We start from the raw sequence: 25,222 nt of genomic DNA on the forward strand, positions 1-25,222 counted from the left end.
AGATGAAGGAGTTAAGGCCCCCGATATTCAGAGATTCTAACGATGCAAGATCCCATGCAATGTTTTGTTGCTGAAAACTTGACCATAGCATGGAAAGTCTTTTGAGCGAAGGCCATTTCTCCGACGTTGAAAAGATATCAACATCCGGAATAGCCTCTACTCCATCAAGGCATAGTTCCACAAGGCCGGCGGAAAGGACATCGTTGAAAATGGCTTTGGTAAGAGACTCGTCTTTGCAGCCTCTGAAGTCTATGGAATCGAAACCGGCTGATAAAACATATCGTTTCAAGGATGTGAGGGATTTTAAGACGGCGACAAAAGTCGTTGTATCAACTATCGAGCGCTGACAGTAGGTGATGTCGAAATATACCTCCAATGTAGTGACGAGAGGAGCGATGTGAGATGATATGGAAATCATACTGTGGAATCTTGGGAAGGTATGACCAGATAACTTCCAAGGTATGGCCTCACGGGTGGAAGAATTCGATAGGATAAGCTTGATTCGAGAGAAAAGATGCAATTGACTCGACGCGACAAAGGCACGAGAGACAAGAGCGCATGCTCGCAATGCCTTACTGTCGTCGTGATTGAAGTCAACGATCAAGTCGATCAATTCTTGAGGAATAACCATAGTTTCTACTGAAAGGAGACTGAGCCACCAGACCGCGACGCTTTTGCAATATTGTTACTGACCCTTGCAATTTGCTTGCGGTGACGAAAGTCTTCGAGTGAGTTCGTGAACGGCGCGCAGCGCAGAGTGAGGACCGGCTTTTGCCGAATTCGAACATCATTATTAACATTTCATCAAAAAGGATTGAGATAATCTACAGAACGAGTAATGCGAGTTACAAACTACTCTGGGTTAATAAGACTCTTGAGGGGAATCGGGAGATGTGGATCTGGGCTAATCTGGGGTAACGGCGGACCTTGTTGGAGTACGAACGGTGCCGATGCTGTAGTCACCTTCAGTTCACCGTTTCCATACACATCCTTGGCCTTAGGTGCCTCAAATGGATGTGCCTCTGTATTGAAAACGTCTGCACAATACCATGAGATTTACAGCAGTGCTTGAAGAAGAGAAAAAATGAGCCTACATTCGTCGAGACTGATATGGTTCGGGTCGTCAAAAGTCAGATATCTACCAGAAGGTCGAATAAGAGACTCTCAGGACGTAGAGAAGATTGATGCTTACAAGTACTTAAGCACTTCCGCGAACCAAAAGCTTTCCATGTCATCTATCTTTGTGGAATTTTTATTGTTGACATCGTTTATGCCTGCGAACGCAACCGTAGTCGGGAGGAAAGTCCTAAAGCTCTTGATAGCACTCGCTGCGCGGTCCAGGTACTTGGTATCACCGGTGACACGCCAGGCGTAGAAATTTGATTCTAAGACTTCCGGTCTTTGAATGTAATCTGAGCCTGTGATGTAGAATCCATGTTGTTGGTAGAAAGATAACTGATCTGCGCTGATGGTACCCCCGCCGGTGAAATTGCCGTCGCTTGAGATATAAGCAAACGTTTCGGGGCCGATACCAGTGCTGGGAATAGTCAGACGAAGATTATAAGTAGATGGCATGGAAATCGGACTTACGCGGTACTGGCGTATGTGTTCCAGCATGCATCAACGAGCTGCAACCCGATGTCCACGATGGTTTGGTTGTTCAATAGCTTGCCACCTGTTCATGGGCCAATTCAGTTGTAGTATTCAAACAGTCAAACATGGGTAGAACAGACGAACCAAACAGCCAATTACCGCCATAAAAGCATGCCAGGTGAGAGCCAACATGACGAATAGTCTGCGAAGAGTCGAAATCAGCGAGATAAACATGGTTTCCGACAGTTGAGGTCTGCATTTCGTAATTTTCAATGAGAGGAGGACTGACGATAGATGTGCAGTGACATACCCTGAGGAGAGTTTGAATCGATGACGAGACAGCGGTGAACCATGTCTCAACGAAAAGCGGGTCATCAGTATTAGATAGTCGAGCATGCTTTATCAAATATTCAAAGTAACTGTCAGATCCGCCGCCCCATGTCTGTTAAACATCATTGTAGCTTAGGTTACAACCACAAGGCAGGAAAACTTACAACGTAACCCCCGACAAAAGCGCCTGTCGTGGGGTCGATGCCTTGAGCGGCTAAACCTGGTAAAGTTAAGTTTATACGCCTAACTTATGGCGAGGCAAAGTACCTGGAAGAGGAGCCGGCTGGAAATTGATGGTGAGAAACAGCTAGATTCTAATGGTGAGAACCTACAAGATTCGCGATATGGCGGACGGCACCCTCGGTCAATTGGGTGTATGTATTATTTCCGGTGTACTTGCTCAACGTCTCCCATTCCAGGACCAGCTACAAAGGCCGTCAGCAAGATCAAAGGCAGCGCGCCTCCAAACCTTACCGTTCCAGCCTCGGCAATATTGGACTATGAATAACTCTAGGATCAGCTGCATAGGCACTGAATTATCAGGTGTACACGTACGGTAGCGATGACTGGCGAGTCAGCTGTAAAATCAATGAAGCCAAACGGTATAGTTTGGTTCTAATGACCAGTTCAGTCTGTGCATAGCCGAGGATTCATCGCACTTACCTCGAGAAGCCACCCTAATGACAATTTATCCGCGACTTGTTTGGCCTTCGCAACTAGGACTGCATCCTTCTTGCCACCGAGTTCATATGCACTGAGAAGACCACCGACATATCGTATCGTCGTTTCAAATACACTAACAGTATCAGCAGTTTGTGAATGATTGAAGTCGATTTTGCTAGCAAAATCGACAGCCTCGGAGAACAAATCCTATGGGTTACTATTAGCCTCAATTATGATAGGTTGACAACCATATGAAGTCTAAGCATACATTTAGACCCATGATTTTCTGCACAGGAACGTGAATGAATTCCGTCAGGGCAGATTTTAGCTGTGAAAACGTACCATGGTGGACATCGCGTCGACAATTGATGCGCCCCACCCGTTACGTCCATCTGAGAAGCTCTTGCTCACAGGCGATAGATCATCGTGACCAAACGCGTATTCCCTGACAAGGTTTCGTCAAACACGAGAATTTGGGATATGCAGTTGTTATATGCCATACTTATAAGCCGCATAGCTCTCCTGGAATATTTCCTTGACGGCGGCACGATGAACAGACGCGTCTCCGGGAAGCGTCAGACCTGCCTTCTGGACAGGGCCTGCGATAGTTGCAGTACACAGTAGTGCTGGGATTAGGCACTTTGGGAGCCAGTGGGAGAACATCCTGGAGAGGACTGGAAAGTCCGTATGCTGCAAACCTTGATATATAAGGGGACATAATAATACGATAAGGAGCTTATAAGGCTTCTCCTTCGCGATGTGGCGGAGTTAATGATAGTTTGCTACATGCACTTGAGTCGGCGATTCTGGTTGATGCTGATAAAATACACTGAAATCAAGATTGAATTTGGCATGTACAGATGGACAGCCAGGCACTTTAGCAGAAGAGATGCCGCGTGGTACGTAGACAGAAGAACAGCCCGCCCCTCGAAAGAAGAGAAAAAAGAGAAGTTTTCTCATACGCGCATGGACCGCCGCCTCGTGATATATATTCGGGAGTTTATTGGCCTGATTGCGACGATCTAGAAGACGAGCGTTGGGAAAGATGGGTGATGATGTGGCGGAAGAAAAATATAAAAAGCATGGAACCGATGAACCACCGTGGTTAGAGTAGATTGTTCCTCCCTTAGCTTTTCCTCCGCGATTCGAACAGAAATCTTTCATCCGAGAAAAGAGATAGATTTCATGCACGGAGGCGATAATGCGAATATCAGCATACAGTGGCTTATGGTTGCACCTGTATTGCCAGAGGGATGGGGGAGGGAGTGTGAGAGAAAGCATAGCGAGTGATGCGTGATCGTAGGCAAGTTTCTACGTGTTTTTGGAGGTTTCCGTCGTCCGACAGTGAAAAGGAGAATGTGTGGCTGTGTAGAGCAGTGACAGTAACCGTCACGCAAAATCGCAGTCACGACGACGTACAGGGCCACGTCTTAATTTCAGAGTCCACCATACCGCGGTGTCCTTATTTCACTTCTTGCCACTTCTTTCTTTATTTTCTCTGATAATTTGGCGGGAGTAGACGGTATCGAGCATGTCTGTTATGCTCACCAAGTTCGAGTCTAAAAGCAACCGCGTCAAAGGTATCAATTTCTCTCGCGAATACCCTGCGGTAGCTCACTTTGAACAGGGCTTGCATTTCATCCTACGCAACCTCTTCTAGCGGCAGCGCTTCATAATGGGAGTGTACAGCTCTGGAATTACAGAATGGGAGTGTTGGTGGACAGATTCGAGGAGCATGAAGGCTCGTCGTTTTCTACAGGATCGGTCTGCATGCTGATCTGTATACAGGACCTGTTCGAGGCGTCGATTTTCATCTGAGCCGAGCGCTGCTGGTAACAGGAGGAGACGACTACAAAATCAAAGTCTGGGGTGCGGCGCCTTTTCCCTCAATAACGGTTCCTCGGCACTAATTATTGCATATACAGACATACGTCCACAAAACAGGCGATGTCTTTTCACTCTCCATGGTCATCTTGACTATGTCCGAACAGTTCAGTTCCATCACGAAATGCCCTGGATTGTGAGTCTTTAGGTATTTCATCAGCTGCGGTGTCCCAATATTTCTTCACTAGATCTCGACTTCTGATGACCAAACGATACGCATATGGAACAGTACATCTCGCAACTGCATCGCCGTCCTCACCGGTCATTCTCATTATGTGATGTCCGCGTTCTTTCATCCCAAAGATGACCTTGTCGTTTCCGCGTCCATGGACCAGACAGTGCGCGTCTGGGACATTTCTGGCCTGAGGAAGGGCTCTCCGAACACTGGGCCCGGTGGCTTCGAAACATTCGACACCTTTTCCACGGTCAAATACGTTCTCGAAGGCCACGACCGCGGTGTCAACTACGCCGTTTTCCATCCCACCTTACCTTTAATCCTGTCAGCTGCCGACGACCGTACCATCAAAATATGGAGAATGAGCGAGACCAAGGCATGGGAGGTTGATTCATGTCGCGGGCACTTCAACAACGTCTCGAGCGCTTTATTCCATCCGAAATACGAACTCATCGTCTCATGCGGTGAAGATAAGACCGTGCGTGTGTGGGACTTGGCTAAGAGGACGGCGATACAGACCTTCAGACGGGAACATGATCGATTCTGGGTTCTCGCTTCTCACCCGAACTTGAATCTATTTGCAGCCGGACACGATAGCGGTCTCATCGTCTTCAAACTAGAACGCGAGCGACCCTGCATTTGCTGTGAATGGTGACACGCTCTACTATATCCGCGATAAATATGTCCGCTCGTATGACTTCAACACTGGCTCGGATATTGGCCTCCTGAGCGTGCGGAAGTTCGGCAGCCCCTACGTCCCTCCGAGAACCTTGAGCTTTAATCCTTCAGAGAAGGCCGTCATAACGACAATCTCATCGGACAATGGAATATTCGAGCTTACCACGCTACCTCAACAGTCGCAGGCCGAGGTTAAAGACTCCAGTGTGGATGGCAAGAGGGGTTCTGGGCAAAGCGCCATCTTTGTCGCTCGCAATAGATTTGCAGTGTTAAACAAGGCGTCACAGGTATGTTTGTCTGTACGGGAAATGCTTCGCAGCTTATGTTTGTATGTGAGATCATTGAAGTCCGGGATTTGTCGAACACCGTTGTGAAAACTGTCAAACCACCGGTACAAACGAACGAGATCTTCTATGGAGGAACCTCTAGTATCATCCTCAGTTCTACATCATCCGTTGTCCTATTCGACCTCCAACAACAGAAGACTATAGCTGAGATCAACAGTCCTCCCGTCAAATATGTGTCCTGGAGTGCAGACAATTCAATGGTTGCTCTAATGAGCAAGCATAGTAAGCCCTGATCAGATTGTCTTGGTGAGATATTTCGCTGATGTGATCGTAGCAATTACCATCGCCAACCGGAACTTTACACAGAGTAGTCTCATCCACGAGACTATTCGTATCAAGTCTGGTGCTTGGGATGACTCTGGGGTCTTCATCTACTCCACACTCAACCACGTCAAGTACTGTCTATATCAGGGGTATGTCCATCGCACCGTGACTATCTCGGTAAAAGGTTGATGTTTACTAGTGACCACGGCGTTATATGCACTCTGGATAACCCTGTATATCTCACTCGCGTTAAGGGAAAGACTGTGCATTGTCTCGACCGTTCAGCTCGTCCTCGCACCATTACGTTCGATCCTACGGAGTACCGATTCAAGCTTGCCCTGCTGAGAAACAACTACGAAGAGATGTTGTACATCATCAAGACCTCAACTTTGATAGGGCAGAGCATTATCGGATATTTGCAACAAAAAGGTTTCCCTGAGGTATGATGCGAAGCTTTTCACATGCAGGAACAGATATTGATTGTTGTCTAGATCGCACTTCATTTCGTGCAGGATACGAACACTCGATTTGAGTTGGCCATTGAATGCGGAAATCTGGAGGTGGCAATGGAAACCGCTAGGACTATTGATCGACCTGAATGTTGGGAACGTCTGGCGCAACAAGCTTTAAAGCAGGGTAATCACAAGGTGTGCAGCCTTTTCCATGTTTTTGAGATTCCAATTGACAAGGTGATGTAGATTGTCGAGAAAGCGTATCAGCAAACGAAAAACTTTGACAAATTGTCTTTCTTGTATCTGGCCACAGGAAGGTACCGAGAAGCTGTCGAAAATGCAAAAGATTGCCGACGCTAGAGGGGATCCCATGTCGCGATTCCATAATGCACTGTATGCGGGAGACGTTTCTGGAAGGATAGCTGTTCTTCGGGACGTTGGAATGCGTAAGTTGGTGCTAATCTCGTAACAAGACATACCATTCATTTTGTTACAGATCCACTAGCCTACCTCACGGCTAAAACCAACGGCCTGGAGGAACTCGCAGAAGAAATCCTTGAGGCGGCTGGACTGACAACTGATGACGTAGATGATGTACCTACGTTTGGGCCTTCGACTTTGAAACCTCCACCTGTTGTGACGCAGACAACCGACCTCGTCTGGCCCGTCGTTTCTGCTGGTGAAAACTTCTTCGACCGTGCCCTGGCTAGTGGAAGTCTGGAAGGGATCGAGTCCTCGTACACCAATGGAGATGCCGCTGCCGGTGGCTCTTCAGCTTTGGATGCTTGGGCCCAGGAAGAAGCAGACGCAGACCTTGGTCCGGAGGAGGGCGGGTGGGAGCTCGATGCAGATGCTGAGGAGGAAGAGCCTTCAGCAGACGTTAATGGTGTCGAGGTTCCTGAAGATGAGGATCTCGGGGCTGGTGCCAACCCGGGAGTCGATGAGACTGAACTGTGGGTACGAAACTCGCCCTTGGCTGCTGACCATGTTGCGGCCGGATCATTTGAGACTGCTATGCAGGTAGGTTGATCGTGCAGGCAAGATCCAGAATTCTAGAGGGCTGACTTGATGCTTATTGTAGTTGCTCAACCGTCAACTTGGTATTGTCAATTTTGCCCAGCTCAAGCCACTATTCCTCTCTATCTACCGTTCATCTCATACGTACCTTTCACCGGTTGCGTCATTACCGCCTTTACAGCTGCACATCCGACGGAACCCCACGGAGACATCACCTGGTCGTGTATTACCTGTTGCCGTCCTTTCCTTGAAATCTGTGCACACGGAACTCTCTGAGGGCTACCGATTTGTGTCTGGGAACAAGCTTGCGGAAGCTCGGACTGCTTTCCGTTCCGTCCTTCAGTCACTTCTATTGATTGCCCTCACTTCTGATAACGAGGCTAAACTTGTACGTGTCTGTGTCTGTTCTTTCCATATTTATCTAATGGGATGATATTTCTAGTGGAGAGAGACCGTGACGGCTACTCGTGAATACCTCCTTGCTGTTTCCATCGAGCTCGAGCGACGTCGCATCGCAGAAGAAGAACCGGGCAATCTGCGGAGGAACCTAGAATTAGCAGCCTATTTCACGCAATGTCAGCTCCAACCTCCCCATCTGCAAATTGCGTTGCGGAGTGCCATTGGAGTGTTCTCCAAGGCCAACAACCAGGCCGCCGCGGCCCGGTTTGCGAAGCGCTTGTTAGAACTCAAGCCTGACCCCAAGATTGTTGCGCAGGTACGTACATGCTTTTTCTTTTGGCTCCTTGTTGTTCCGAGGAACTGATGGGCTTCCCAGGCTCGACAACGTATTGCTGCCGCGGACCGGAATCCTCGAAATGCGGTCGAGATTACCTATGACGAGTTCACACCGTTCGAGATTTGTGCTGCGACGTACACGCCCATATATAAGGGATCACCGTCGGTTCGGTGCCCGTACACAGACGCAGCGTACCTACCGCAGTTTAAGGGTAAACTGGACCCTCTTACGCAACTTACGGAGATTGGGGCGGCTGCTTCTGGGTTGCCTGCTCCTTGGTAAACATTCGGCTCAAAGGGTGGATGGATCGCGTTTATTTGTTTGTCGATACAGAAATTAATTTTTTTATTTTGGCCATTGGCGTTTACGTCCTTCCGTACGGGACGGATATTAAGGACGAGTTTGCAGAGCAGCTGGATCCTGGGCGCTCTTGAGTGAACTCTCAGCCCTTTCCTTTCGGTGAAGGCCAAGATAGCTCCAGGCAGTCTGTCACGCCAGCACACGTATGAGAGCGCTGTTAGTGCGGGGATAACCGGCTTGGATCCATGCGCCACCCAAGGAAATTGCAGTCAGATAGTGGTGAGAAAGCCCCACCACGAGACCATTTCTGCCCAGAAAACGGTGCAGCAATGTGCCTTTGAAGAAAGGAAAAAGCAAAGGGCAAAACTTTGAGCAGCAGAGAACGTGATTACGCCAAGAGACCCCGGTCTTTCCGATCTCGGCCGTAATAAGTGAGAGCGGAAATCCGACACAGAGAATGACGCCAAGATAGCTGGCATTCCACTTGAAAAGCTGCCAACCGGTTCGTTTACTCTGCCCTTACCTGCCCTGTCTTACTCTCTCACCTGCAGTCTCTCATTTTCCCAGACATGGCTTCTCAGGACTCCACGGGCGCCCCCATGCACAAGGCGGGGACGTTCTCGACCGTCGATGCTGAAGGGGGGATAGCAACACCCAAGGCGACGAGTCCCAGTACGTTTTGGACGCACTTGAATGAAGAGGTGGATCCCAGTCAGTCTGTTGGACCTCTAGCGGCATTTTGTTTCATGACGGGTTATATGTACGTGCTGCGATATACACATATACCTGGCGGCGTATCTAATCTGCCTCGCAGCGACGTGATATCTTTTTCTGCGATATTCGTATGGTGTGGGTTCCAAACAGGCAACTTTGCTCAGGTGCGCTCTTCTCTTTTCTTCTTCGTCTTCTAAAGGGTCCTCTGACATCATCCCATCCTAGCTCGCTATCGCCCTAGCCCGCTTATTCGAAACCCGACCCGAGGGAAGCGGGCACGATACCTCGTTCCACATGCCCGACAAGCAAGCTCTCACCTCTCTCATCGCGTTCAACCTCGGAGCTCTCGTCGGGAGGCTGGGCGACCGGATAGGGCCCCATAAGCGAGTGTGGCTCATCTTTGGGACCTTCCTCCAGGCGCTGCTTACGATGGCGGCGTCGGCGACGATATATAAGAGTAATATGCGGAGTATCGCGGATGAGAGGGCGGACCCTTCGTGGACGAATGTTTTGGCGTTTGCGTGTATAGCGTTTATGAGCGCTAGTCTTGGTGTGCAGGGTATCTTGGGCAAGAGGCTGAATACGCAGTTCACGACGACGAGTGAGTTTTGTGGGAGTTTGCATATATGGTCGTTGGTGTTAACTCTCTCTTGTAGTCGTGCTGACAACGGTCTGGGTGGAATTGGTGACGGACCCCCAGCTGTTCAATTTCCGAAAGATGATAAAGTCGCGCGACCACAAACTCATTGCGGCGTCGTCTTTGTTCGTTGGTGCATTCGCCGGGCGGGCTATCTTGGGTGCTATCGGTGCTCCAGCAGCTCTTGGAATTGGCACAGGCATCCGGGTGCTGATCACTTTGTCTTGGATATTCGTGCCGAGCAAGGCCAGACGCTAATAGTTGTTCATTCGTTTCATTGGGTGTTTTTTTTTTAGAGATACTTAGATTTTCTCTCTGTGACAGATACATACATACCACACCAGTTGTAATCTTTACCTTTCTCGCGAGAAAGGGAGCAATACCGAAGTTGGGGGGAGATCGGTCCGGTGTTCCCACAGTATTTACCTGTCGTCGCGTCGCGACCCTGAAAGTTCAACCACCACTACTCATCGCGTCGCGGTCGCGTAATTTGACTCTGGGATTGACTCCAGTAGCAATGTGAGTATGCTAGCTCAAGCAAGTACCATATCTCATTCATTTTGCCAGGACCGTCCGTGAAGGGCCGCCGTGTAACAGCCATAGCAGTACTCCCTACTGCACCCTCTTGTCGGAGTTCTGTTCAGCAAATGATAACCTCTCTCCCTCTACCAAGTCTTTCATTCGTTCAGATATTCTCCCGGCACTGCATGCTGATGCATGCCTGCTGGACACAGAGATTGACTATCTAAGTGGGAGGCTCGACGCCGTTCAGAGAAAAAGAGACGAGATCACGTCAATGGCGAAAACATTTCAGAACTTTCTTTCTCCCGTACGTGCCATGCCATCAGAGATCCTCATGGATATTTTCAAGAATGTGGCTCGCGCCTCGGAGGTGGAGGGAGAGTGTGGTGAAGGAAGCAGCCTGGGACGCTCGGCAGCGTCTGCCACAGCTGGCGGGTCGTGGCATTGGCGTGTAGAGAGCTGTGGTCTACGATCTCCAGTTGGCATTTCAGATCACAATACCAAGAATGGCCAACACCTCCCGGTCCTGTTGCAAAAAGTGCTTGAACGTGCTGGAAACAGACTGCTCGATGTTTCGCTCACGCTCGAGCTGACACATGGTGATGGTATCAGTGAGGAAGATGCTCTCACAGACGCGCAACTGGGACGCTATTAAGATGCTCTTCAATGAATCTCCTCGGTGGCTCAGCGCCAATTTATCGATTCCGCCAGGTGCTGTGGTAGATTTGCTATACCCACCTCCTCCTTTGCCCGCCCTCGAATCCCTCCGACTCCAAACGAAACAGCGGTGGGCGCAACAAGCGTACAATGGGCCCGATATCTCCCTGTGGTGTCCCCGTCTAACTTCGCTCAGTCTTGTTGGGATTCCACCGACATGCATGTCTGTGCCTTGGAATTCGCTCTCTCACGTGTCCGTCCAGATGTACGATAACGTGCCCACCCTCTCCCAGGATTACGCACTTCGGTACCTCGCGTCGCTCGAGCCCACTGTCCTCCAGACGCTCTCCTTCTCCTCTCTGTACCGCCGCGAACACCCGCTCTCCATTGGCGAGCGGATCACGTTCCCCTTTGTGGACACCCTACGAACGTTCAACCCCACTATACTGAATAACATCGTCCTTCCTGCCCTGCGTGACGTCCACATCGGGCCTCCAGAGCACGGGCGTGGCACCCCGGGTCGTCGGTACAGCACCGCCCTGCTTCCCGCCCTCGACGATATGCTGCGCCACTCGCGCTGTTTCGACGGGATCACGCGTCTTGTGCTCGAGTACGCCATCCCCAACCAGGCACTCATAGATATGCTCGTGTCTCTCCCCAACTTGGCCTGCCTTGTGCTGACCTTTGGAGACTCGTGGTCAGCAGAGATGGAGGCGACTATGGCGATGCTGGTGAAGATGTTGGATATGGGGTTCGTGGGGCGGTTGGAGGAGCTGGAGATGCGGAATACGTTCGAGGTGCGGTATTTGGGTGAGGAGCTTGTGCATATGGCGGAGCGGAGGTGGGGGTTTTGGGGCGGGGTGAGGCTGAGGAGGTTGAGGTTGGGAGCTGCAGGGATACAAGAATGCCAGTGTGCTGGATGCGTTGTGTAGGCGGATGTGCGTTTTGAGAGACGAAGGAATGGATGTTGTCGTTTCTACTCTGGTGGGAACGTCGGGGCCGGAAGAATTCTTGGTTGGTGGTCAGTAATAGTCACAGAAATTTGTATCTGATATATAGGTATAGTAGTAGTCAATGAACAGTGCTAGCGAATTGTCCTACCATTGCTGGCGTTATTGGTGAAAAAAGGCTGATGCACACAAACACGTCCATCCTGCATCACATTGCAAGCCTGATGCGTCGCGTTATGATGACCCTGGCGTTGGATCATGGCGGGAAGGAAGGAAAGAAAGGGGCGAACGGCTCGGAAAGACGGCTCCTTTTTATACCCGTCGGGAGGCCCGTGCCCGAGGGCGGGGACCTGGCTCAGTCCGCTAGAGCGCCAATCTCATAGCTATAATGTTTGGTCTCAGTGTCTGAGAGTTATCTCGCCCCACTGAGCGGGTGGATGGACTATTGGACACTAGTCAATTGCTACACAGTTGAAGTACATGATGATCAGAAACGCGTCCTATATATTTTTGCTATTACGAAACCTCAGGACATGAAGGGTTTTTTTATGTGGTAGGCGCAGAAGGGCTGCAGCTCGGCAAATTATTTGCTCTGAGTCGCCCATGCTCTTATCGTTACCAACTACTTCTATGAATGACCAAACGGGATGCGGCAAGTACGACTTTTATACTAAAAAAGAGAGAGAGAGAGAGAGAGAGAAAAGATAATGCAAGAACACGCAGAAATTTAGTAGCAGCAACTAACAACCCTTGTTGTCGAGAGACTTATGATCAGAGCCTGCCGGTGTTGAGCGCGTCGGACGGTTGAGGAGAAATTGTACAATGTATTTCTGGTCGGCAATCGCAGACAGACAGAACCAAACAAACATTCTCAACTGCCGAGTGCTCCTTTCATCTGTATTTCCGGCTATTGTGCCCCAGCTTCGCCTTGATGCGGGCCCTACACCATATAGAACATCCTATCTCATGGTCACTTCAAACTGGCAGTCCGAAAAGCGTCTGTTATGGAATCCGCGACAGGGAAATAAGTTTATTGTCGGAGGAGGATCCCAGATAACACTGTACGAAGTGGACGGAAGAATATCCTGAAATCCGACATATCACGTCGCAGCATGATCTTCCAATACATGAAGGTAGGTCACTTGGTCGCCCGATATCAGTCGAGTAATCCTCTTTAGTGCTTTGCCTGGTCTCCAGACCCGTATTTTCGACGATCTCGTAGGCTGTTCGGTAACAGCTCTGGCCGTGTCGACCTTTTTCGACTGGAAGCATCGAAATACGCGCGCCGGAACAATGTCCTTTCAACGGGCCCGACCATCTCTTTCCCGCTGAGGAACGCCCGGTCATGCAACGCGCTGTCATTTTGTTCGGCGGATCCCTAATTATCTCGCTGTCTGGTCTGGATAAAGCTCGTGGAGACTGCAGTCTCGTTATTTACTGACATCGCTAGCAGCCTCCCTAGCCTGGCTCTGCCTATGGATCCAGTAGAACCTGTCTAGTTCTGCGCCCAGGACCCCAACCGCAGATTCCTCGTCCAGGAGCTTGGACCTCGTACCGACGCGCGCGTCCTGCAACAGCACGCCCCGCTGAAATCGTGTCTGCCCTCTCGTTTCTACCGAATTCCACCACTCTCCTCCTTGCTAGCATATCGTCACGGTGGTTGCGGCTGTTCGACTTGCGCTCGCCTACTCCTGCGACGACAAACGTTGCATCCAAAGGTTTACGGTATCGCAACAGATCCTTTCGAGCCAAGACGCATCGCCACTTTTGGGGACAGGTCTCGTGTCTGTGTGGGACACGAGAAAGTTTAACCAGCCCCTCCTCACATTCACTGAGAGGGATGCGTCCGGGGCTGACGGTGCCGTTAGGGATTACCCTCAACCCTATAACACCATAGAGTTCTCCTCGACAAGACGGGGGACCCTGGCTACATTGGAGAGAAACGCTTTGAGAGTCAGAACGTGGGATATCATGGAGGCCCAAGCCCAAACAACGAATGACGGATCCTCCGATGGAGAGAAATCGCGAGATTCGGCACTCTCGAGCCGGGTGACGAAGCGATCGTGGCCCTAATTTACCGTGGGGTGGTACGGCAGCTACAGACGCGGCTGTACCATCAGGAAGAGAACCAGTGTCTCAGGCGAACGTAATTTTGTATGATACCCACCAAAGTGAGTCGTCCTTCGTTAGCATTTCAGCCGTCATTCGTCTTATTTCTGGCAAAGCCAAGTCATTTGATCGACCGTTGGCGTCCTTTGCTTTGGTTCCTTCGACTTCTGCGCATCCTCTTTCATCCAACATTCATGGTTGTCAACAAGGAAGGAGACCTTGGAGCTTCACGCCGTGTACGATACACCGAAGCAAACGTCCTGGAGTGCTCGTGGGGATCTTGTTATAGGCTGCAGGGCTTTCCTATCGCGTTCTGTCGGCGGTCAACGACGTCGAAACCCCTCCGGAACCTTGGGATATCCTCAAGGATGATGCTGAAGGACACATAAAGAGTAACCCTCCCTCGCGCTCGCAATCCCGCCGGGGTAGAGAGAGAACCATACCGCCTGATCCTGAAAAATCTAGTGCTACCCCACCGTTGTTCGGCCGTGGAGATGAAGATGGTTTCCCCCCACTTTCAGGAGGTATAACTGCTACAAAGGCCGCAGCCAATATAGCCGCGACCCGACCTGAAAAGCGATCGTTTAGTCCGGCGTCCTTGAGAGCTCATGATCAGCACTTGGAAGCAAATAGTGGACCATTGAAACGTTCGTTATCGAGACCGCGGAATGATATTGGGGGAACCTCGGACAAGTTGGCCGCCCCCGCCACTGGTCGTGCGTATCCTATTGGTCGCAGCTTGAGCAGAGGGAAGAAACAACCTCTGAAGAGCGTAGCGGCGGTGATTCAGGCTGATATTTCTATGGTGATGCGGCGACGGGCAATCGACGGGTACGGCCTCAGTAGAGTCAGTAATCCTATTTGCATCTAAAGCTTACATCGCTTATTGTTTCTGCAGCCTGATCACAATTCCCTTGTAGCCCAGGACGACCATGACCCGTATGATGGTTCATCTCAAATGCTTTCCGATGTGTGGAAGTGGATATCATGTAAATAATCCTCTTCGTAGAACCGCGCAGGATTTGCCTAACCCTTTTGATACAGATAGTCGTGAAATTCTATGCGTACCTACATCAAAGCTTCACGGTTTTGATTTCAGCTACGAGGGGCTACTCAGCATTTGGGAAGGGTTCCCGGCGTTTATGCACACATCATCATATGAGGGCGCTCCGGCTTATAGCAATACATTGAACGTCGCTGAAGCTTCGGATTCTTATCAAGGTCGTCGTACTGCTTCTCCAGCAGTCGATTTACAAGGGAATTTCTTCGCTGCTCTCTCGGAGTTGTTGGACCGTAGTGATCTAGACTTGGTCAGGTGGAAGCCTGTGGTGATGACTTCCAAGTTGTTGCAACGACAAGTAGCTCTTCAGTTGACGGGCTGGAGTCTTAGGGAGGAGGAACTTATGGCGGATATTAAGAGGTGTTGTCTTCTTGCTCTTCGGTCTTCCCCCTTTTTTTTGACTTGTATGCAGGTGGGAGGGTGACGGAAAGATATCGCGAGCAGCGTGTTGGCTGGTCTTCACCAAACATTATGCCAAGGCAGTAGAACTGCTTTTGCGAAGTGAAGGTTGGTGCTGGGTTCATTTGTTGGTTCACGAGCACCATGCTTATGATACATAGATGAGAGTCACCATATGATGTCCGGAATTCTCGCGGCTCTAACACCACATGGATCGTCTGCTGCTTTGAGACATTCAGAGCTGCGAGAACGTGTAATCGTCAAGCTGCAGGATCCCTATTTCAGAGCTATGCTCGTTCACTTGACGTTGGGTGACTGGCGCGAGGTTCTCGACGAGGAGGTCCTGCCCTTCCGAGAACGTCTAGCCATCGCTTTCCAGTTTCTCGATGACAAGACTTTAACTTCGTACTTGCGACGAGTGAAAGAACGGAGGGTCCGTGGAGACATCGACGCTATGATCGTCACTGGGTTGACGAAAGCCGGGATAGATCTCCTCCAAGCTTATGTGGACAAGTCCGGCGATATACAGACTGCTGCTATCATGGCATCTTATGTCTGCCCGACCAAGTTTTCTGACGCACGGGTTGATCGGTGGTTGGATGCGTACCGCGATCTTCTGGACGGGTTCAAGCTCTTCCACCATCGGGTGGATTTTGATATCCTCCGTGGGCAGATTATCCAAGGGGCGATTGAGGATGGGTGTATACCTCCTCGTGAATGGGTGCCTAGGCAAATTTTGATTAGGTGTAATTATTGTAATAAGCACCTCAGTGACGAGGGACCTGAGAGTGCCCGACGCGGGAAGGTTATTGTTTTTTCTCAAGAGGCGCGTGTGTTGGGACTGACAACCTTTTTTGTTGTAGGCTACGTGTCCTCATTGTGGACGGTCCTTGCCCCGATGCTCTGTTTGTCTGATGACTCTGAGCGTTATTCCCGATGGCGCTCGGGATGTGGAGCTTGCGCGTTCGCAGACTCAATATATAGGTGTGTGTATACGCTGGCTAACCTGGAATGTGGACTCATCTAGTTGGGCAGATACTATCGATGATGCTATTGTTATGTGTCAGACGTGCAGGCATGGTGGTCATGCCTCACATATTCTTAATTGGTTCTTTGGAGAGGATGGGGGTCAATTTCATGCGACGTGTGCCGTAGCCAATTGTGACTGTACATGCGCTAACGAGTTTTGATTCACAACCGGTGTGGAACGTGAACTGACGCTGATTATGATTATCGGCATATCTGCGTAAAAGTGATAGTATGATAAATACGCGATCTAGTGGGTGGGAAGGTGACTTATTTAACTCTTGACTTTCGCTACTATGTCGTTCTAGGCAACCAGCGGTGACAATTTCACAGAGTATCTTTCTTCGAATCCTGGTGAGTTTATGTAAGGGTGACATTCTCTCAATGGGTGGAGATGGTGTTGATTTTCAGGCATTTTCCCAGCAAGTGTATCAGCCTCTCGTAATTTATCTCTGATCGCAAGCACTGGACATGCAGTCGTTCGAGGCCCGTCGTTCGTGACAGCACGGATCATGGCGTCGAAGTCAAAGCGGTCCTATTATTTTCCGACAACATAACAAATGCGGCGGCTCACTCCTAACCACCATGTCTACTCTCGCCGACGTCGTTGAAAACGCGGTGGAACTCCAAACCTTCGGTTGTGGCTGGACCGGATGAACTTATGATACGAGGTTTGCGTAAGCGTGACACGAAGTCCAGTGATATTGACAGGATCAACGACGCCATCAAGGACTACGTTGAAAAAAGGATGGAACTGGAATCAAATAGATCATTGGCACAATGGGAGTTGGTCACTGCTGTTCAGGTAAATTTCGAAGCTCCGAGGCTAGCCATCGATTGAAACATCACATCAAGAACAATGTAGTCACGGAGGCAGTACGATGTTTAGATGCAGTTCGTGTGGTGCAGGGACATGCTCTCTGGGACGTGCCTTCCGAGTCCCCCGAACTCGTACACATACAAACTCCTGGCGCCGATTCAAACACGGATGTTATTCAAAGCATTGAACCTGGTGTGGGAAAGAGACCGTCAACAGGATCTACACAGACAGGAAGCACGAAGGGCGTGCAGAGTACCAGATCCAAAGCAGTTAAGTTTCATGCCCTTCCTTTTTCGCCGGCATTAAATCACTTATTCATTTTGTAGGGACCGCTACGCTTTGGCCCTCCTAAGGTCAAAAAGAAGGCGAATGAGAATGAATTGTGGAAGAAGGTGAGTCGATAAGCGATCAATGTGATTGAGCTAATGAAGTGTCTACAGTTTTTATCTTACTCTACCCCACCAGAACAGCCGTCTGTTGAATGGCTTTCCGAATTACGAGACTTGGTCATCGACCTGGGCCCCGCTAACAGAGACAAGGTTATAACGAAACTCGGGCGTGAACTTTGGTGCCAGCTGGTTTTCTTGAATGTACATCGTGGCCAGTCTCGCACGCTATCGAAGACCAAAGTATCAAAAATTGACATCTCAAATTGGGATTTGATTCCTACAGAAGCAGAAGCACCAGTGAGTGTTCAGATATCCAGATGAGATGTCAAATAGCTGATGCTCCCTTTCCCAAGTGCAAAACCTGCGGCCACAAACTTGCGTGCAATGGCCCAACTCTGAAGACCATTCAAAATGCCGGGAGTGCCATTTGCAAGCTAAGCGCTGTACATTTGGCGGCGAGGATACGAAAAAGGGGCGGAAACGAAAACGAAGTTCGAAGTCTCCAGTGACAGTACGAAGACGCCACCTCGAGGTGGATATGAATACGGATATGGATGAAGATGAAGATGGCTTTTCACAAGACGAAATCCTCCAGCAACCCACAGAAACCTCAAACACGGCAACATACCACAGATCGACATTGAACTTGCAGAAGGTCGCAGACTCTGTGAAATCGGTGGGGACGAGATCAAGTACACCAAAGCCGCCTTCCCTGATAAAAGTTCCTCTGAAGCCCGGACTTTCCTCTCACCCTCCAGCACCACCTTTCTTTAATCTCGGAGCATCAACTTCGGAACGTGAACAAGTGGTGCCAGACAAAACTCCGCTCACAGCTTCACCGCCTGAGCACAGAGTGACTCTGGACAGAAACAGCGATGTCGAACCGACAACAAACTTGAAGAACACGTCCATGATTACCAACCCTCTACCTGCATTCAACAACAAATCGTTGACCATACACGGATCACCTACACCGTCACCGGAAGATCCTCCAGAGCAATCATTCCCAACCCTAGCAAACGAGTTTTTCCATAGGGGAAAACCCGACATGAACTCTACGAGGCCTCACGGTCATCCAGACCATGACGAGGACGAGAAGCTGCTGGAGGAGTGCCAGAATGATGCTTGCAAAAGGCTGGTAGCAAAGATAACAGCTGAGCGAGACTCTGCCCGTGAGGAACCAGAAGCATGGATGACGTTTGCTTTGGAACTAGACGCCCTATACCAAAAAGCCCTAAAGACATTCGCGCAGTTTCGTAAACCTTCATAACGTACCATACAATATAATATGGTTGAACGTAGCAGGCTTTGTTCCCGGGCAGTACCAACGACGCGACGTTAGCACCCTGAAAATTAGGCATGCAAATGGTAGACAGGATCAATCAGCTTATATCATTATCGGCATGAAGTACCGGCAAGGACGCGTCATTCAGTGAAACAGTTGTAAGAGGAGCAAAGATTATCCTAAGGATCCCCAGGCTATCCAATGAGTTGCGTGCGTTGCAGATTTATTGCTATTTCGAAAAATGATGAGATTCTCAAAATAAAATAAAAAAGTTTTGGCGCGACCAAAACTATCAAATACCAGCCGCGCGCGCCATCTGAGACAACCTATGACGTCGATCGTCATAAGCCTCTGGGTGCGGGTTCGGAGGTCTTTTAGCGTGGCCAAAACTTTTTGATTCTTTTCAGGAATCTCATCATTTTTCAAAATTGCTATAATTCTACTTCCACTGGTTAATTTAATTTTTTACGCTACGTAGGAAGCCGAAAGTGTAACCAGGAGGGTGCTAACATTAGACTCTCCACGCCGCCATCGGCAAATTATTCAATGCCATGACCACGCAAGTATGACGCGGGAAGGAAAGTATCCGTACGCTGACGCGTCCCGCCGAGCTTGTTTCCTATATAAGTTTTCTTTGAGTATACACACCTACAGCTCTCCTTGCAAATCATGTCTAACACATCTCGTGTCTGGTTCATCACCGGTACTTCCAGCGGGCTTGGTAAAGCCACTGTAGAAGTAATCCTTGCGGCCGGCGAGCGCGTCGTTGCAACCGCTCGTAAACCAGAGGTTCTTGATCATCTTAAGGATAAATTCCCCACGACTCAACTCCTCATACTGCCATTGGACGTAACGAATGAGGTGCAGATCAAATCTGCATTCGAGAGGACCGTGAAGCAATTTGGTAGGCTGGATGTTGTGGTGAATAATGCCGGATACGCTGTCTTTGGAGAAATAGAGGGGATTCCAGACGAGGATGCACGTAAACAGTTCGAGGTTCAGTTCTGGGGGCCAGTACATATCATGAAAGAGGTAAGTTGCGACTTGTTCTGCGTGGACTGATCGCTGAAAGGTACTCTAGGCTGTTAAAGTATTCCGAGAAGTGAATCCCAAGGGAGAAGGTGGACGGATATTCAATGTCAGCAGCGTAGGTGGTTATATGGCCAATCCTACTCTCGCATATTACAGCTCCAGTAAATTCGGTAAGTATGATTTATGCAAAAGCTGCAGGGCTTCACTTATTCATGTTACTTCAGCGCTGGAAGCTTTCACCGAGTCCTTCCTGAAAGAGATGGACCCCAAGTGGAATATAAAAGGCACTATCATCGAGCCTGGAGGTTTCGATAGCGAATGGAAGGGTACTTCGGCCTACCATATCCCGCCACATCCTGCGTATACGGACGACACAAATCCGTGCCACATGTTCCGCAAAATCCATGAAAGCGACCGTCCAGTTCTGGGGAGCGCTGCTCGTATGGGACAAGCGTTGTACAAGTTGGCGGATGAACCAGAGTTGCCGCTGCGAATCCAGTTCGGAACTGAGTCTCTTTTCCTGGTCAAAACGCAGGCGCAGAAGACGATATCGGAGGGACAGAAGTGGGGTCATGTATCACGTTCGACGGACAGAGAGGACATGAATGGGGAAGAATACGTGAAGGGCTTGATTGCTTCTGGGAACTTCAATAGGCTCAAGGATTGATGACGGCGTCCAGTGTATTTGTACCCGCGAAGAACACGTTGGAGTTTGTATTTGGCACTTGATAGTGATCATCATTTCTGGGACTAACACGGGAAACTATGTTGAGATAAAAAGTCCGCATGTCTTCTACACTCCAGCTGATGCTCGTTGAAGAATGCTTTCAAGAAGCGCCACCCATTCATGATTTCCATTTTGGCCAACATCCTGAACCAAGGAAAAAGCTTCTCCCGACCGCACAAGTTTCACCCACTCTCGCCTCAACTCCACTTTATACTCCCACATCCTTTTCTCCCATTTCTCCACCCTAACACCAACTCCTCCAAACTCGTATAGCTCATCGCGGTAGTCAAACGCTTCAGCTTCCGTTGGCCTATGCCAATCCTGAGCAGGTATTATTAACTGGCGTTCGAGAAGTTCTGACATCTCCTTGTTCTCGTCGGTGCTGCTTGGATCCCGGAACACCCGCGTAATGGCATATGCCTGTGCTTCGAACAACGAGAATGGAGTTCCTCGGAGTATGAGGCCAGTAAAAGCGAGACTGGTATGTGGGAAGTCTCCTCGAAGGGGAAAGATGTGTTTGGCAAGAGGGAAAACGTGGTATGAGGAGTTGTATAACTTCGACGGTGATAAGGGAGGGGACTCATTCTGCAGGGTAGCAGGAGAGAAGAAGGGATAACACATCTGGTATCCGGTGGCTAGGATGCAATGATCTATGTTGCGCTCAACAGTACCATCAGCGAACGTTACTCCATCGCCAAAATGCGTGATAGCTCCTCGTTTCTTGAAAGTTGCCGTTGTTTCCGGAACGCAATTATTCACGGAATGCACAATCTTTATTCCGGAAGCATGTAGTTCTGCAGTTATGTCAAGACCGCTCGGGCCAGAGCCTACTACAGCAACCGTGGAGGTGTCCCTTACGCTTCCTGGGTTTCTGTACCAAGCTGAATGAGAGGCCCTCCCGTTCTTCAACCATTCCGTCAAACCAGGAATGTTCGGATATCGAGGTACACGAAAGTGTCCGTTCGAAACGACGACTAAATCAAAGTCAAGTGTTTCGCCTTTCACGGTGATATTCCAACACCACGTTGCATGGTTCCATTCGACATGTTCAACACATGCGTTTAGCCGAATATTTTGAATGAGCTGAAAGTGAGTGGCGTAATCGTGTAGGTAAGTCTCAACAGTTGCAGCGGGAGGAAATACGGGGGTGGATGGCGGAAAGGGGAAGCTGGGATAAGCCATGACTGGGTAATAAAATGATCAAAACTATCAGCGAGGACAAGAAGAGGAAACAAACCGGGATGAGGGATATTTGTGGTCATAGAGTCATACAGAGGCGTCAGAGGAGGGTTATCGATGGGAAGTGCGGGACACCTTGCATATGCGATTAGGTGAAGGCCACAGCGCTTGCGAAGGCATGAACTCACCATATTCCGCCAATCTTGTCTCGAGCTTCGAAAATGGTTGGAAGCCATATTCCTGACTCGAACTCTTCTGTATCGCGAATAACCTTCAGCGCTGCTAGTCCCGACGGACCCGCGCCAATTATACATATTCGTTTGCGGGAGGTATTCATCTATAGAGAAGGTAAGTAGAAGAATGGGAAGAAGATAGAGTTGTGAAAACGTGCCTCTACTTGACCCCAAATGTCGTTATCGTCCGTAATTGAACAGCATCATTCCCGTCCTCGTCGCTGATTTTGATAAGCCTCGGGTCTTTTTATATATTACTGCCAAATCATCATCGCTCGATTTCTGCAATGACTCTATCCAGCTCTCTATCCCCATCAGCAAAAGGGAAGACAAGTACGAATGTTCACTTACGCATATACCACTATCACCTCCAATTTCCGTCTCTAGCTGGCAAACTGCTTATAGTTACTGAAGGAACCCGGCCGTTTTGTTACTGTCGAATACGTAGGGGGTTCGCTCCGCAAACAAGTCCAAAATAGACAGGAAATGGCACCGCGGGTGCACAGCAGATAGTCGGCTTCCTGGCTATTGCATTCAGGGTTTGAAAATTCCAATTAACGGGAGTATCGTGGTCCGATTAGCCTTGTGGTCTTCAAACCTCTGCTCAGTAGTAATGGGAGTAAACAAACAGGAGGAAATTTGGACTGGACGAATATGCCAAACAACGCGTCGCGCTCCTTATGTAACGCCCTCGATACGGCATTCACCGATCGTTCTTGTTTCCTTGGTTTGTTTCTTCTCAGATTGCTGGAAACTGCCGGCCTGGAGCCCGCTTCTGGGAATTCACTATCCTATGCTTTTATGATGACAAGCGCTGGGCACTGACTTGAAAATCACGAATTTTCGGTCTGCGAGTAAAAAGTCTTCTCCACCAAGCCTGAGGTGCTACTTACTTTTCGCAAACTCTCCTGGGTGACAGAACCTACCTTACTAGGTAAAAAAAAACTACGAGGTATTACTCCTGTAGATTGCTGTGCACCTCGCCTATGTCCGGCGCGATCTTGTTTCTTTTTTGAGCGGTAGTCAAATTGGTCGAACCAAAACCAATTGAGCACCTTCCCATAACGGCTATTACTGCGAATTGGTTGCCACTACACCACACAGTTGGCTTATATGGCGAAAAACGACGTGGCTCTCCCAACCAATCCATCAGCCGGGGGGGCTATAAAAGGCCCCCATGTTCAGCCCCCCACTTTTCTTTATCCCACTCCCTCGCTGATAGAAGAACGCGTCCCATGCCTCTTCCCCGCACTTATACACTTTGAAATCCCCTTCTGCTGCAATGGCCAGATGGAATGTGCGCACACGCTGCCCTCTTTCCTCGTGTACCAAGACAACCTCGCGGGACGCAGACATCGAGCGTCATCTCAAAACTCACAAAAGGGATAAAGAGGAGTGAGTCAACTATACTCTGTCTTCTTAACTGTGCCAATGGATTTTGCTAGCATTCTGCACTGCGGCAAGTGCCCCTTTACGACGTTACAGTCCAGCAATTTAGAAAAGCACCGCAAGGGGCATCAGTACGCCCTCCATCTCTTATATTAGCTGTTGACTGAATCACACGATCTCTCAGCTCTGGAAAAGAAAAGTATAAATGCTCGGATCCATGTTGTACATTTGGCGCTAACACACAAGGTGCCATCACCGCTCATCAAAATAGGTTCCACAAGGGTGTGACAGCCTCAACGTGGGATACGGTGATTACATTCGAGAAACCTGCTCACGAACTCGAAAGCACGGTGCCACTGGAATCCTCCGGCTCGTCGCCGTCGTATACTTCAGACTCCCTTGCCACCAACATCAATGAGACACGGTTAGAAGACTCCTCCTTTCCAAACCCTCCGCCACTCGACATAGGTCCGGCTCCTCTCACAGTATCAGCGTATTCGCAGGCAGTATCCACCGATGCGGAACAGTTCCGTAGTACTCCTTCTGCAAGTGGCTTGCAACACGACGACAAGCATATATTACCAGAAGCGAAAATCCTATATCCCGCAGTGAAGGCTGGCCCTCCTTTGGATATCGAATCAGACCCCATTTTTTCGCAAGGAGAATGCTTCCCAGCAGGTGTCGACGACTCTTTTGGCGCAGTTTCGTCTTCCCACACTGGCATCATAGACGATGGCTCGATCGTGGACGTACCGGCGATATCGAACACGTTCAATGTACCCACTCCTGTTCATGTGCCAGCTAATTCTCTCGGATACCAACAAGATCCCCAGCAAGTTTATTCTGCGCCACTGCCGCGTTCCATACCCGCCTACAGTTGCCCCGGTCTCGTGGATTCAATGATGAACGCAAACACGCTCAACACACCGTTTCCCGCCTACAATGCTGCTGGTCCCTCAGGATACCAATACCAACCCGAGCTCGTCACGACGGCACCTTTGCAATACTCGGTTCCCTCTGGCATTTATCCTGAATCGTACCAAACCTATCAAGCGGCGTCTTGGAATGCGTTAAACACGGGCATGCCGCAACCCGTGAATAATGCACTATCTGCAGTCCAAAACCAACAATACTGGATGCCGACTTCCTCAGTGCAGCCTTCGCCAAACTATATTTCAGAGTACGCTTTCCCAGTGTACGCGTCGGAACATTTCAGCGATGGAGTATACGAGGGAATTCAATATCGTTGAATTCCGAAGGGGAAGATGGGACATTTTCGCGTCCTGGCGTGATGGTCCTTCCTTCGTAGACGGACGAACTTTTTCTTTGCATCAAATCTGTTGGGTGTTAGGACATTCCCGTTACTTACAATCTATGCTCTACGGTTGGGTGGCATGTGTATTACTTAGTTCTCTCCTCCATCAAGGCAAATATATTTCTCAGCTGTATACTTGTGTAATTCTCTTTAGGGTCTCTTACCTTGAACAAAAATTATTCGCTAAGTACTATACATACACATTGTACGCCAATCAAGTGCCGTTGAGGTACTTGGTAGGCATTCGGTAGTGCAGTTTCAATACCCAGTTCTTATCACCTTGATGATTAGAGGGAGCATCTGAGCTGACAGCCGCGTATTCTACCTTTCATTACTGTCT

At 49.4% G+C, this 25,222-nt stretch overlaps 9 protein-coding genes across 9 annotated transcripts; 7 read left to right on the forward strand and 2 right to left on the reverse strand.

Annotated features, from left to right (window-relative positions):
- Positions 1-852: 852 nt before the first annotated feature.
- On the reverse strand, positions 853-3,280 carry EV420DRAFT_1766803 (glycoside hydrolase family 47 protein; the record flags this gene model as incomplete). Its single annotated transcript, XM_060480894.1, has 15 exons — positions 3,089-3,280; positions 2,929-3,031; positions 2,855-2,872; positions 2,587-2,793; positions 2,479-2,538; positions 2,398-2,421; positions 2,256-2,348; positions 2,191-2,206; positions 2,088-2,143; positions 1,904-2,035; positions 1,738-1,846; positions 1,591-1,675; positions 1,193-1,537; positions 1,095-1,138; positions 853-1,037 (listed from the first exon to the last, which is right to left on the reverse strand). The coding sequence occupies exons 1-15, from the start codon at positions 3,247-3,249 to the stop codon at positions 853-855; spliced, it is 1,638 nt and encodes a 545-aa protein (XP_060326988.1). The 5' UTR covers positions 3,250-3,280.
- A 716-nt stretch (positions 3,281-3,996) lies between these two features.
- EV420DRAFT_1563571 (coatomer WD associated region-domain-containing protein) lies at positions 3,997-8,500 on the forward strand. The gene is made up of 16 exons (XM_060473943.1): positions 3,997-4,166; positions 4,214-4,331; positions 4,406-4,455; positions 4,512-4,606; positions 4,659-5,296; positions 5,376-5,610; positions 5,661-5,892; positions 5,945-6,083; positions 6,134-6,374; positions 6,426-6,581; positions 6,633-6,703; positions 6,747-6,832; positions 6,883-7,406; positions 7,468-7,791; positions 7,846-8,118; positions 8,179-8,500. The coding sequence occupies exons 1-16, from the start codon at positions 4,118-4,120 to the stop codon at positions 8,419-8,421; spliced, it is 3,474 nt and encodes a 1,157-aa protein (XP_060326989.1). The 5' UTR covers positions 3,997-4,117; the 3' UTR covers positions 8,422-8,500.
- Positions 8,501-9,038: 538 nt separating this feature from the next.
- On the forward strand, positions 9,039-10,048 carry EV420DRAFT_1275013 (uncharacterized protein; the record flags this gene model as incomplete). Its single annotated transcript, XM_060467878.1, has 4 exons — positions 9,039-9,199; positions 9,254-9,317; positions 9,379-9,754; positions 9,810-10,048. The coding sequence occupies 4 exons, from the start codon at positions 9,039-9,041 to the stop codon at positions 10,046-10,048; spliced, it is 840 nt and encodes a 279-aa protein (XP_060326990.1).
- Positions 10,049-10,497: 449 nt separating this feature from the next.
- On the forward strand, positions 10,498-12,090 carry EV420DRAFT_760285 (uncharacterized protein). Its single transcript, XM_060483362.1, has one exon. It carries the CDS (start codon positions 10,909-10,911, stop codon positions 11,899-11,901), a length of 993 nt encoding a protein of 330 aa, XP_060326991.1. The 5' UTR covers positions 10,498-10,908; the 3' UTR covers positions 11,902-12,090.
- A 2,534-nt stretch (positions 12,091-14,624) lies between these two features.
- EV420DRAFT_760390 (uncharacterized protein) lies at positions 14,625-17,047 on the forward strand. The gene is made up of 8 exons (XM_060483363.1): positions 14,625-14,875; positions 14,927-15,017; positions 15,073-15,448; positions 15,501-15,595; positions 15,649-16,292; positions 16,351-16,471; positions 16,523-16,867; positions 16,991-17,047. The coding sequence occupies exons 1-7, from the start codon at positions 14,831-14,833 to the stop codon at positions 16,675-16,677; spliced, it is 1,527 nt and encodes a 508-aa protein (XP_060326992.1). The 5' UTR covers positions 14,625-14,830; the 3' UTR covers positions 16,678-16,867; positions 16,991-17,047.
- A 643-nt stretch (positions 17,048-17,690) lies between these two features.
- Positions 17,691-19,123, forward strand: EV420DRAFT_1563583 (uncharacterized protein). Its single transcript, XM_060473944.1, has 3 exons — positions 17,691-17,725; positions 17,774-18,019; positions 18,076-19,123. Coding segments are annotated over exons 2-3 (918 nt in total). The 5' UTR covers positions 17,691-17,725; positions 17,774-18,018; the 3' UTR covers positions 18,993-19,123.
- Positions 19,124-19,463: 340 nt separating this feature from the next.
- Positions 19,464-20,769, forward strand: EV420DRAFT_760460 (NAD(P)-binding protein). The gene is made up of 3 exons (XM_060483364.1): positions 19,464-20,039; positions 20,089-20,209; positions 20,264-20,769. Exons 1-3 carry the CDS (start codon positions 19,677-19,679, stop codon positions 20,704-20,706), a joined length of 927 nt encoding a protein of 308 aa, XP_060326994.1. The 5' UTR covers positions 19,464-19,676; the 3' UTR covers positions 20,707-20,769.
- EV420DRAFT_760472 (FAD/NAD(P)-binding domain-containing protein) lies at positions 20,770-22,547 on the reverse strand. The gene is made up of 5 exons (XM_060483365.1): positions 22,530-22,547; positions 22,337-22,483; positions 22,134-22,282; positions 22,004-22,080; positions 20,770-21,950 (listed from the first exon to the last, which is right to left on the reverse strand). Exons 3-5 carry the CDS (start codon positions 22,280-22,282, stop codon positions 20,833-20,835), a joined length of 1,344 nt encoding a protein of 447 aa, XP_060326995.1. The 5' UTR covers positions 22,337-22,483; positions 22,530-22,547; the 3' UTR covers positions 20,770-20,832.
- Positions 22,548-23,460: 913 nt separating this feature from the next.
- EV420DRAFT_1706619 (uncharacterized protein) lies at positions 23,461-25,121 on the forward strand (the record flags this gene model as incomplete). The annotated part of the gene is made up of 3 exons (XM_060479550.1): positions 23,461-23,573; positions 23,624-23,698; positions 23,752-25,121. 3 exons carry the CDS (start codon positions 23,461-23,463, stop codon positions 24,815-24,817), a joined length of 1,254 nt encoding a protein of 417 aa, XP_060326996.1. The 3' UTR covers positions 24,818-25,121.
- Positions 25,122-25,222: the final 101 nt, after the last annotated feature.

Source organism: Desarmillaria tabescens (genome assembly GCF_030435595.1).
Source record: "Desarmillaria tabescens strain CCBAS 213 chromosome Unknown EV420scaffold_37, whole genome shotgun sequence".
NCBI classification, from domain to species: domain Eukaryota; kingdom Fungi; phylum Basidiomycota; class Agaricomycetes; order Agaricales; family Physalacriaceae; genus Desarmillaria; species Desarmillaria tabescens.

Bases quoted from the DNA above. Each gene is read 5' to 3' on its own strand.
- EV420DRAFT_760285 (XM_060483362.1), top strand. From the start codon at position 10,909: ATGGTGATGGTATCAGTGAGGAAGATGCTCTCACAGACGCGCAACTGG.
- EV420DRAFT_760460 (XM_060483364.1), top strand. From the start codon at position 19,677: ATGTCTAACACATCTCGTGTCTGGTTCATCACCGGTACTTCCAGCGGG. The intron at 20,040-20,088 runs GTAAGTTGCGAC...AAGGTACTCTAG, and splicing joins CAGTACATATCATGAAAGAG to GCTGTTAAAGTATTCCGAGA. The intron at 20,210-20,263 runs GTAAGTATGATT...ATGTTACTTCAG, and splicing joins TTACAGCTCCAGTAAATTCG to CGCTGGAAGCTTTCACCGAG.
- EV420DRAFT_760390 (XM_060483363.1), top strand. From the start codon at position 14,831: ATGGTGATGCGGCGACGGGCAATCGACGGGTACGGCCTCAGTAGA. The intron at 14,876-14,926 runs GTCAGTAATCCT...TTGTTTCTGCAG, and splicing joins ACGGGTACGGCCTCAGTAGA to CCTGATCACAATTCCCTTGT. The intron at 16,293-16,350 runs GTTATTGTTTTT...TTTTTGTTGTAG, and splicing joins AGAGTGCCCGACGCGGGAAG to GCTACGTGTCCTCATTGTGG.
- EV420DRAFT_1563571 (XM_060473943.1), top strand. From the start codon at position 4,118: ATGTCTGTTATGCTCACCAAGTTCGAGTCTAAAAGCAACCGCGTCAAA. The intron at 4,456-4,511 runs GTGCGGCGCCTT...TTGCATATACAG, and splicing joins CTACAAAATCAAAGTCTGGG to ACATACGTCCACAAAACAGG. The intron at 7,407-7,467 runs GTAGGTTGATCG...TGCTTATTGTAG, and splicing joins CATTTGAGACTGCTATGCAG to TTGCTCAACCGTCAACTTGG.
- EV420DRAFT_760472 (XM_060483365.1), bottom strand. From the start codon at position 22,282: ATGAATACCTCCCGCAAACGAATATGTATAATTGGCGCGGGTCCGTCG. The intron at 22,081-22,133 runs GTGAGTTCATGC...CGCATATGCAAG, and splicing joins GACAAGATTGGCGGAATATG to GTGTCCCGCACTTCCCATCG. The intron at 21,951-22,003 runs GTTTGTTTCCTC...TTTATTACCCAG, and splicing joins CACAAATATCCCTCATCCCG to TCATGGCTTATCCCAGCTTC.